The sequence below is a fragment of the Canis lupus genome, chromosome 22, assembly GCF_011100685.1.
Source record: "Canis lupus familiaris isolate Mischka breed German Shepherd chromosome 22, alternate assembly UU_Cfam_GSD_1.0, whole genome shotgun sequence".
In the NCBI taxonomy this organism is placed as follows: Eukaryota; Metazoa; Chordata; class Mammalia; order Carnivora; family Canidae; genus Canis; species Canis lupus.
The window spans coordinates 49,579,234-49,590,537 of record NC_049243.1 but is presented as its reverse complement, the minus strand read 5'-3'; the positions used below and the strand labels follow the sequence as shown (position 1 = coordinate 49,590,537).

At 49.4% G+C, this 11,304-nt stretch overlaps 1 protein-coding gene across 2 annotated transcripts in view; it reads right to left on the bottom strand.

Annotated features, from left to right (window-relative positions):
• Positions 1 to 1,392: 1,392 nt before the first annotated feature.
• UBAC2 (UBA domain containing 2) overlaps positions 1,393 to 11,304 on the bottom strand; it is a 179,691-nt gene continuing 169,779 nt past the window's right edge. For both annotated transcript variants that reach the window (XM_038569946.1, XM_038569945.1), the window contains one exon: positions 1,393 to 2,624. In XM_038569946.1, coding sequence (XP_038425874.1) covers positions 2,517 to 2,624 — 108 coding nt within the window. In that variant the 3' untranslated portion in view covers positions 1,393 to 2,516. The remainder of the gene's footprint in view (positions 2,625 to 11,304) is intronic.

Genomic DNA, 11,304 nt, shown 5'->3' with positions numbered 1-11,304 from the left:
GTTTATGAATCAGGACTTCAGAGGCAGACTTTCCTTAATTTGGAAAGAGGGGGAAAGGGGGGGTAGTTCACCATAGACTTTTTCCTTCTTCCCTTCTCTTTTCAGTCTGGAATCTGCTTGTTTGAAAATTAGGCCAGATCTGTTACTACTGTTCTCACCAAGTCCCAAGTCTGCATGATCTTTTCTGGGCTTTGGGAAACCAAACCACATGGCTCGCTGATGCCCCCCGCTGGCATGCGTCACTATGCATTGAACACAAAAGGTTTTTCTCTAGGGATCCCATCAGCCCGAAAGATTTCTGGGGTCTTGACAAGGGGTGGTTTGGGGTATTCAAGCTCTTGGAATCAGTGGCTGCAGTTGGGTCAAATCTGCAGGAAGAGCCACGGGCCAGGGATGGGAACTCCAGTGAGGTCAAGAGAATATCGTGCCCAAGACTGAAGAGTCAGATGCTTGTGCAGGGTTGGGGCGTGTTGGGGGTCGGGGTCGAGATGAGCTGCAGGGGTGCGGCGGTGGCTGGGCCTGGCAGGTGCGTGATACAGATGGGCAGCTGGAAGAGAGGCTGGGGGTCAGGGTGAACTTGAGGGCGACTTCCCACTCTGCCCCTGAGCAGGTACGTGTCTGCGGTCATAGCCCCCCCCCCATCATACTCCCGTCAGTCGGAGGGCGCGGAGGCTCCTCCTTCAGCAGGACGAGGACCTTTGAGAGGTGATCCCATTTAGGAGAGAAGCCTGACCCAGAAAACTGACCAGAACCGCCGGGTGCTTGGACCCTTCTGATCGGGGCTGCACGCTGGGGTCCTCGCAGGGGGGCTGTCTGCTTCCCAGCCTCTGGGCCCTGGGCCCTGAGACGCCTCTGCCTCCGGTTTGGTTAGGCCTTGTGCAGAGCTGTTTGAGAGAAGGCGCACAGGAGCTGGTGGAGCTCCCGACACGGGGGAGCGCTCCCGGGACCTTCTCGTTGGAAGGTCGGAGGGGGGGGCGCGGACAGGCTCGGCCATTCGTACCCGAGCGCACCTCAGTGCACTCGCAGCCTGTCCTGTGTGAGCCACTCACTGGTCTGTGAAAGGAGCCGGGGACGGTCTGCCCGTCAACTGTCCTTACACCCAACGCAGGGAGACTCAGATCAAGTCAGGGCCTGTACTGGGACCAGTGGGGCTCCCAGAGTCATCTCAACCCCCATTCTGAGCACCTGAGGGCCCCAACAAGCCTAAGGATGGGGCCTCACAGGGTCATCTTACAGGAACAAAGGGGCTTTTCTCACTTCCAAAAAAAGCACCCAAATCTTCTGAAGAAAGATGAGCACTGGCAAAACAAAAAACTAAAGAATTTTGGTGGTAAATTATACAGTCTAGAACAAAGTTTTATTTAGGTAAGTCTAATAAAAAATATCACAAAGTAAAACACATTAAAAACTTTATTATAAGTATTACACTTGTCCAAATTTGCATCAATTTGATACATTGCCGCTCCTTTTGCAGAACACAGGAGTCACATCATTGCCTTTGATCTTAACAGTTGCCCTGCTTCCATCCCCTGGCCCTCACCAGGCCCACCCCTGCCTCCCTCTGCCTCCCTCCTCCCTGTGGCGGTGTCCTCTGCAGGCAGTCCACCCCGCCTGGCACAGACATCAGGTCACACGGGGCTGGGGAGCTCCTGCCTCCAGAGCGGCTGGGCCCCACACTGCTCCAGGGAGCCCCTGCTCTGTCCTGTTTTCACCCCCAGCCTGAGAGGATAACCGCACATATTCTGAGCAAAAGGAACCTCAGTTAAGTTTCACAGAGTATTCCAGAACCTTGAATCAGAACTTACTATTTTCTTTAATGGAAGTGAGGAAGAGCAGGAGTTAGAGATACTCCCTGGATGAAATGGGCAGGAACTGTGGGGAGTAGAATCTGCTTCTCTGTTTCTCCTTCTTCGCTCAGGCCTGGCTAAGACCGAGGGCAGCAGATCTGTGCTGTTCACTCCCTAGAAAAGGTGACACCCAGCAGCCACTGGGGTTTGAAAGCAAATGTGAGGGAAAAAATAGTGATAAGAAATAGTCCATAAGGAATATTTTGCCATGTTCTTCCTGAATAACATTCCCCTGTCATGGGATTTATGATCGGATATAATGTAGGCTGACACATTACAGTGGAAAGAAGATTACATTAGCAATAATTTCCCATTGTGGGTGCTATTCCATTGCTTACAGAAATTTGCAGTTTTAATGGATTTTAAACACATTAGGAATGAGTGATGATTCACCAAATGAAGGAAAATGCCCCATTAAAAAAAATGCAGATAGAAAAATACATGCTGATTTAATGGCAAACTTATTTTCGAGACTTTTTTTTTAATGGCAATGGCCTTGGAATGAAGGGAGGAGCGGTGGGAACCACCGTTTGCCCATGAGAGCACAGGAAGACGCATGCCCAGGACAGTGCTGGCCCCAGGCTGCCTCAGGGTCAGGACCTCACCCGCTTGAGGGGTGGGGGTGGGGGGGTAGCAGCTTGGCCAGTCTCTATCCACCACTCAGGACTCTCAGTGCTGCAGCAGGAAGTTGGTAGCCACATTCAGGTCATTGTTTGAAGCTCTCAGGGCTTCCAAAGCATCACCCCTAGAAAATCCCATCTCCATGAGCCGAGCAACCTGAAAACAGAAAAACCAGAAATCTGATGAGGTTGAAGACTCTGCTACTTAGCCACCAGCCCCCATAATGTTCCCCATGAGAGTTCTGTAGGAGAGGTTTCTTTAAAAACCCCTAATTTTCATTTCAGTCTGAAATCTGATCTTTAAAAAATTTTGATTAGGCACAGCTTAATGTGCCATAAAGTGCTTACCATATAGCTAATAAGTATAATTATCTCATTTAATCCTTATTTTAGAGACCAGCAACAAGCGTCCAAGGGTCAAGTGATCTGTCAAAACGAGCAGAGGGTGGATGAGCCCAAGGGGTGCTGCCTGGAAAGCTGGTCTGTACAAGCAGCCCTCCGTTCACACAACTTTCACACTTCTTCAGTATCAAATCTGATTCCTGCAAACTCCTCAAGGCATGTTTCCTTGTGCATGTAAACAGTTGCTTAATTGAATATTATTTCTGATGCTGGCAAACACCGGTGACAAAAATCTGTGCAGGTTCTTGGAATCACATAGAGAAGTGTCCTTTGGATGCCTATACCTCATTAACCTTTCATGTGAATTGTAACATTTGCTAGGTTCCTGGTGGTGGTGGGGGCTCTCTGGGCAGCAGCAGAGAATGCATGCACAAAAAAGGGGGGGGGGTGAGGCCTGAGGCAGAAGCAGGGGGGGAGGAGGTAGCTAAAGTTACCAAGGGTAGGGAGGAGGAGGCTTGCATTTTCTTGACCACAAATCCTGAACCTGTGAATACAGAGGTTTCCTGTACTTTGACATACAATTTCCAATGGAGTGGGCAGTGCCACTAAAGTTTATTTGTAAACTTTTTTCACATTTAGAGATGTATTATACACATATTTATGACCCCAAACTAGCCAAAGGAATCTATTCTTCGTACTTATGTTGAAATATACATTTGCAATAATATGTAATGAAAAATGACACACACGTTGAGATTTTCACATGTGGGTGAAAGAGGCTTTTGTGGACTGAAGACTTAGTCACCATTTCTAATGTCTTGGGCAAAATGGAAAGAAAAAGCCTGCTACTGCCCTCCTTCCCCTGCTAGGGGAGTCAGGGGTGTGTGAGCAGGGCGGGCAGAGGGGCCGCAGTGAGGAAGAGGGGGAGGAAGGAGCGCAGAGCCAAGCAGGTGGCAGGGCCCTCGTCCCTCCAGGAGCCTCAGGGAGAGAGAGGAGGCAGGGGGCACTTCTCAGAAGCTCAAGTTCTAGCTGGAATCTTTCAAACTGAGGCTGTGATACCTCTTTAGTGCATCACCAACACTTAGTGGGTTAAGATTAGCGTTTAAAATATGCACGTAGTGGGGGTCTTTCTTCCATAAAACTGCATTTCAGTTCTCCATACGCACACATATGCATGCTGTGCACGGTGTTTCTTACTGTGGGCTGTGGTCAGAGACTCTCGACAGCTGCTTTCTAAAGAACCGTCGGGCCTGGGAAAGGGCTGTCGGCGAGTGACAGGCATGGCCCTCACACGCGGGAGAGCCCCGGGGGCCACGGGCAACGGCCAGCTCCGCTCCCCAGGCCGACGGGCAGTGTGCAGAGTGGCAGGGTTCTTCTGCTTTCACTTCCGGCTCCAGGAAAGAACCACCTTCCCCAGAATGTCACAAGCACTCCTCACTCACTGGTCAAGATGGAAAGTTCTTCCTCAATCGAAGAAGAATCTGCCTCTCACCGGTTGCCACCCATGGGACTTCAAAGGTCCTAATTTTGCCCTTTGAAGTACCAGGAAACAACCCCATTCCCTTTTCTGGGTGAAGCACTTGGCACGTCTGAAGGCTGCCGTCCTGCCCTCCCCACCTTCACTTCTCCGGGCAGCACCCCGGCAGGGCCCTCGCCGCCTTCACTGCCGGTGCCTCCTCTCCCGGGGGCTCTTCCTTCGTCCCTGGCCTGGTTAGCTCCGCTTCATCCGGGGGCTCCGGGGCGCCTGGCCCTGCCCCATTCTCCCAGACGAGAAGGAACCCCAGAGACATCCTGCGGCTCCAAGGAGCCTGCGTCCTGTGCTCGCCATGGTTGTGACTTGCACCCGTACCCGTCGGGAGGGCTGCTCCCGGCCACTCCGTGGGGCGGCCTCCGAGAAGGGCCGTGGCTGCCTCACCGACTCCTGAGCTTCAGGACTCGTCACTTTCTCGCGGCCCTCCCGGCAGTGCTCGCCCGCTGCGCCGCCCTGGGGTCGCAACCTCCATACGGCACAGGTGTGCTTCTGTCGTGTGCACACACGTGTGTATGCGTGTGCCCATGCTCCTTTGTGTGCGGCCAGGTATGCTGGGGCCTGCTATAAACACTCCGGTATTTTCACCTGAAATGCCTCCAAGCCAGGCCTCACATATCCTACCGTGGAAATTTTATGTGCTCTTCTGGGTTTAGGACCTCACGGACCTCCGTTAAATGTCCTCTGGCCGTTTTCTAGCCAAAAACTAATTTCAGTTTAAATTCTGTTGTCTCCAAGTTACTCAGCTCCCTCAAAACTGTATCATCCCCAGATCTGATTAGTAAACCTCTATAAGGTCACTCATGTGATTATTGAAAATGTCAAGCAGGCAAAATCAAAGATGTGGCCCAGAACTCATGAGAGGCCTCCCTTTCTCAACTGGCGAACCAAGAGATTTTTAGCCAGCTTAAAACCCACTTCATATTATAACTATCCATTCCACTTGTCACCGATGTACCTCTCACAGTGACAAGATTTAGTTAGATGTCTTGATGACATCCTGTGTTAGCAGGAGCAGGTTGGTACCTACAGACCACAACGCTCTTCTTAACACTCAAGTCATCTGTTTGATAATCTATTTTAGGCTCTGCCAGACATGAAACATCAATTTTGCCATTTGATTACCAGAATCCACACTTTCCTCTTTCCTTGGGGGGATTTCAAACTGAGTATGACTCGCCTTGCTTTTTCTGCCCCAACCAGCACACTCTCGGGGAGTTGGGCTCCAGGACTCGGGCTGGACGCGTGTCAAACCGAGGCAATCCTTCCTACATTATTACCTGGATTGAAGTAACCCTTAATGAATGTCTATTCCACCTACTTCTAGCTAAGAACCACTACCTTTAGTGGAGTTAATGGAGCTTAGTGAGGATGTGGGCAGCTCTACCCGCCTTCTCTCTGTTATTCATGAAAACAATAGCACTGGCCAGCAACATGGCTGTTCTGAACAACTTCAAACAGTGTGGCCAACACTACACTCATCACCACCACTTTGTCACCTTTAGTACGTCAAGCATAGCTAAAGACTGGCGGCTTCTTTGCACCTAGCCAGCAGGAATAAATCTATTTGTTTGACAAATCATGATTCACAACCTGGAACTGATGACATGTGAGCCAGACCCACAATGGTGGCAGGCGAGGGTGCTAGGCCACAACTTCCAGCTGGTACTTGAGTCTTCTGTCCAGGGACTCTGAATCTGGTTTGGAGTCCAAAAGGTGCTGACGGTGGGCTGGCTGCACAGACCACCACGGCAGAGCACCAGTACTGACTGCATGCAGGCCCTGCACTTGCCCCCCTAGAGGGGATCTCCTGGGTGTCCCAGGGAACATAAGTGACGTCAGCGCAAAGGGAAAAGCTTTCTCTGCATGTGAGGCTTCCTCCTGAGTTTGCTCTCTCAGAAATGAAGAAGCCCACGTGCGCCATCGTTGGTTTTAACAACCGGGCTGGGTTTTTCACAGGTCTTCGCTGAAGAGCACGTTGGCTGTACGTATAAGGTTGCAGCGGCTGGCCATGCCTCCTCTGAAGGCTGGCGATCAGGCCCTGTTAGCCAAAACTGACTTCAGAGCTTCCTGCGATTTTTAGGGGTGAGACAACAAGTGTGATTGGAGAATGGTCCTGGATGAATGACCTTGTACTGTAACCAGATGAAAAAACTTATAAAGTAGAAATAATGTTAATAGTTCTTCTTTTAAAAAAACTGTAAAAATTACACTAAAAAAGTGTATCTGTAAGTTTCTCCTAGTGTCCCAAACAGTAAATACCCAAGGGAAAGTGAAATTGTATGCTTGGGCTTAAGAATGTGGGTAATAACCAGGCAGAAAAGACAAGAAGCAGGGAGACAGCAGTTCTGACAGAGGTTTCTTAACTGCTCCCATTTGCCAATGGGGGGCGGTGCCAGGAGGGGTTCCCCTGCCCACAAGGAGGCCTGGCGCTGCCGTCCCTTGCCAGTGTGGTACAAGGTTCCCAAGCAGAGTTTGAACTGCAGCGGGTTGGCGACACAGACAACAGGTGCCTACAGCTCCCCTGGGTGCTCCACCATCACATGACAATGTAACAACTGCAACACCGTAGCAGTGACCTGTCCTTGACCTCTAGCCAGCTTGCCCAATGCCAGTGTGCTCTGTCACTGTCTGAGGAAGAGGCTTATCAGCACCTGAAGCATGAGCTCCTGCAATGACCTGTAGTCAGAGAAGCAAATACAAACAGGACTCCAAAGATTCACAACTCCTTAAGATAAAAACACAGAGAAGGCTGGCGGCTGTCTTAGCTCTGACCTCAGTGCAAGAGAACTGTCCCAGCCCCTGCTGCTGAGAGGGTAGGGAAAGCCCATCAGCAGGCAGGTAGGGCCCAGGCTCTGGGGTCAGGCCTCACACGCCACATATGCACCGTGTGAGCCAAGCAGGGAACTAAAACTTGTGGGCTTGAAGCATCGCCACGGTGGGCGACATGTGTGAAGGGCCTTGCCTGGTAACCAGCATCTGACAGGTACCCAGTAGGCACTGCCCCTGGTGAGAATTCTCACCCCCCTGAAGACGGACTGGCCCAGGTGTGTGGGTCCCTCCCTCTGACCCTCTTAGCTTCAGTTCAGAGGGTTCCCACAACCTGACAAAACCACTCTCAGGTTTTGTTTTTAGCGTTCACTTTAACTGCTTTCACTTTACTCAATTTATATCCTTTGTTGGGCAAAGAACTACTGTGTCTATTACACCAATTAGGGAGCCCTGGTTTGTTTTCAAGGAACCCCAGCTAGCCCCGAGTGGCTGGGAGGAGGGTCTCAGGGCAGAAGAGTCAGTCCCTCTGGAGCTCCTGGTCACTGCCATCGAGGGACAGGCCTGAGCTATGCCCAGAGGCCAGGGACCTGGTACAACATTGGCTCGCAGCAAAGTCCACCCTGACATACACAACCTACTGGAGCTTACTAACAGCCATGCTTAAACACGAAGGCAAGAATGACTTTTGTTACCTATTTCTAGTGATCAAATAGCACACAGAAGAGCTGGCCTGAAAAATCTAATGTGGTGAGCCCAAGTAAGGGAAAAAAGATAGGAAGAATCGTTTTAAAAATTCTATCAAGGGCAGCTCGGGTGGCTCAGCGGTTGAGCATCTGCCTTCAGCCCAGGGCGTGTCCTGGAGACCTCGGGCTCCCTGCATGGAGCTTGCTTCTCCCTCTGCCTGTGTCTCTGCCTCTTTCTCTGTGTGTCTCTCATGAATAAATTTAAAAAAAATTCTAACAAAAGCCTACATTATTTGTGACTCTTATAAAGCCTTACTTTACATTTGTATAAATTCTGGCAAATATTCAATTCTGATGATTATATAAATAATGATATTTACAGATACTCAGTCTACCTCCTTCCCCATCCAAAGCATATATATTAGCCACAAAACACATTAAATCACACTGAAAACCCAATTTGTTTCCTCTACAGGCTGCTTCCTGCCCTTTTAGTTCAGCTATTAGAACGTCCAAGGGAAGAGAAAACATCAATGTAGTATCTCTTCGTTCTGACTAGATAAAAATATGGAAATACATCCCGATCAGTTTAAATCGAGTTGTGACCATATAGGAGTGTCCCCTGACGGGATCCCTGGGTGGCGCAGCGGTTTGGCGCCTGCCTTTGGCCCAGGGTGCGATCCTGGAGACCCGGGATCGAATCCCACGTCGGGCTTCCTGCATGGAGCCTCTTCTCCCTCTGCCTCTCTCTCTGTGATTATCATAAATAAAAAAAAAAAAAAAAAAAAAAAAGGAGTGTCACTAACTCAACAAATATTCAGAGACTCTCTCGGCGGCTCCAAGGGTCTGTGTGAAGTAACCACGGTGAGCCGGTGTCTGTGACTCAGGCGCTGTCCATCTTCCCCAGCAGATGAACTCCCGGGGACTGGGACCACGCCGGCCATGTGTCCCCCTGACTCCCTGACACAGAACCACAGAGCCTGGCACAGTGGCGATTAGAGAAGGGGCTTCAGTTTAGTGATGTAAGTTCTTTAACGAACTGAACGTGTGGTGGGGGAAGACCACTAATAAACAGCCAAAATTATAAAGCTGGTAAAACACCAAGGCCACCACGGCAGACGACCATGAGACAGACCACAGACACAGGCAGACACACCTGGCGTCTCGGTCCGTCTGGGCCTGGCTATGTTCGCAGTAGTTTGGGAAACTTAAAAAATGCTCTGTAAACTTTTCTGGAAAACATTTCTTTCAACATTCCTTCTGCACTTTGGAGCACGGTGAGTACTCTCTTTCTGCTTGTGCATCGTAGGAAAGCTTCTGCCTAAAACTTCTCACCACAAAACATCAGATTAGAGTTCACCTGGGTTTCTAGTCTAAACATCTAAATAACCCTTCTAATTTCTTTAAAAAACCAGGTGTAGGGCAGCCCAGGTGGCTCAACGGTTTAGTGCCGCCTTCAGCCCAGGGCGTGATCCTGGGGTCCCGGGATCGAGTCCCATGTCAGGCTCCCTGCATGGAGCCTGCTTCTCCCTCTGCCTGTGTCTCTGCCTCTTTCTCTCTCTCTCTCTCTCTGTGTGTCTCATGAATAAATAAATAAAATCTTAAAAAAAACAAACAGGTATAGTTGGGTAAACATCCAGAGAGAGTGTGTTAGGCTTTCCTGTCTTCCACATCACTGATTCATAAAAACTGAAGGTACCTGAGGGGAACACCATCAATGCCTGTTTTCTGGAGCCGAAGACCTAACTTTCTCGAGGCAAGGTTCAGAGATAATTCAATGTAAGGGACAGTAAGGGGAAGCTGGCCCTGGAATCTAGCCTAGCCATGTGGAAGGTCCCCCAGCAGCATGTGACTCTACCAGTGGCTCTTGGTCAAGGTCCGAGGCTCCCATTTGGCCAGCTGAGTGCGGGAACTTGACCAGCAGCAGGCAGCGCAGGAGAGCACTCGCTTAGGCAAACAAGGCACGATGTGTTTTCCCCATAATAAGCTTTCTAAAGAGAGACCCTGCCAAACAAGAAAAAGAAACCTATAGACATGGAGATAAATCTGCATCAGTTCTCCTTTCCTTTAAAAAAAAAAAATCCTTTATGAGTGGGACATGTGTGCCTACTATCTCAAGATAATTCTTACTCGAGGGAATAAATGAAATCCCACTTTGGCCTTCTACTTGCAATTCAACTACTTTTCGACACTAAGGAAACAGGACATTCTTTCCAATGAAATGTATGGCAGTGAAATACACTGTTTTGTTCAAGTAAAACTGTGGTTTTCTTTAACTTCCCTTTAACTTAGGGTGTCAAAAACAAATGGTTTTGAGGGTTCTTACTTCCCAAATTCTGATACTTGTAGGAAGTGATGCCCACCTGAAAGATGCCCGACCCAATCCCATGCTGCCTTGCCCATTCGTGGCAGGCAGCTGGGCCATGTGCACACCCTGCCAGGAGGAGCAGCCCAAAATCACAGGGAGAAGTGGCTCGCCCTTCCCTCCCCTTCATTGTAACAATCACATTACTGCTTGGGGCCAGCTGGCTCTCCTAGCTCTCATGGCTACCCCCACCCCCAACCTGGCCTGCAAGTGCAGTGTCAGATCACCTGGGGATCTCTTTCGTTGTCACTTGACCACTCCCCTCCTCCTCAGAAATGCTGAACCCCTTTGATGACACCTGTTGGCTGAGTGAATGGTTACTGGTTATTTTATGCTTTTGCCTGGCTACAGACTGCCCAGAGGCCCCTTATTTTTGCATTTCTGCTTTGTTTAGACTTTGTCACTTGACCACTCCCCTCCTCCTCAGAAATGCTGAACCCCTTTGATGACACCTGTTGGCTGAGTGAATGGTTACTGGTTATTTTATGCTTTTGCCTGGCTACAGACTGCCCAGAGGCCCCTTATTTTTGCATTTCTGCTTTGTTTAGACTTTGATACTGAGAAGACCCTCATGACAGACTGGATGAGCTCCAGTGCTTGTATCTTTTGATACCCAACAGAATTAGGCAGCCCAAAAAGTTGGTTATTTGATTGTCGTGCAATATTTCATTCTAACACGTTTAGCTTTGGTATTTCTCTTAGAAAACCTATTTCTAATCTAAGCATTCAGATGGAAAAGTCTGACATAATACTACTCTCTAACACATTTGTAAAATGAAACAAAAGAAACAAGTGTTCTTTTGACCACAACTTCACATTCAGCCCTGCTCTCACCACTGCTAGGCACCCTCTGTGTCATGTGGGAAACAGGAAGCGATGGTACTAGCCCTCACGGAGCTCACCATCACCAGGGAAAAAGACACAACTTGGGTCACCGCTGGACCAATTCCCCCCTTGCTGCAATTGTAGATACACAGAGAAGTACAAAGTGTTTCCCAAATAAACAGCATGTTAGTGAGGGGATTGTTTGTACAAGGCTGAGTAATTACGGTTGAGGTGGGTTTTTACAGTGACGGTGAAGGTTCCTGAGATGGGAACAAGAGAACCTAAGATTAAGATTCTCTCAGATTAAATGCATTTTGCTATT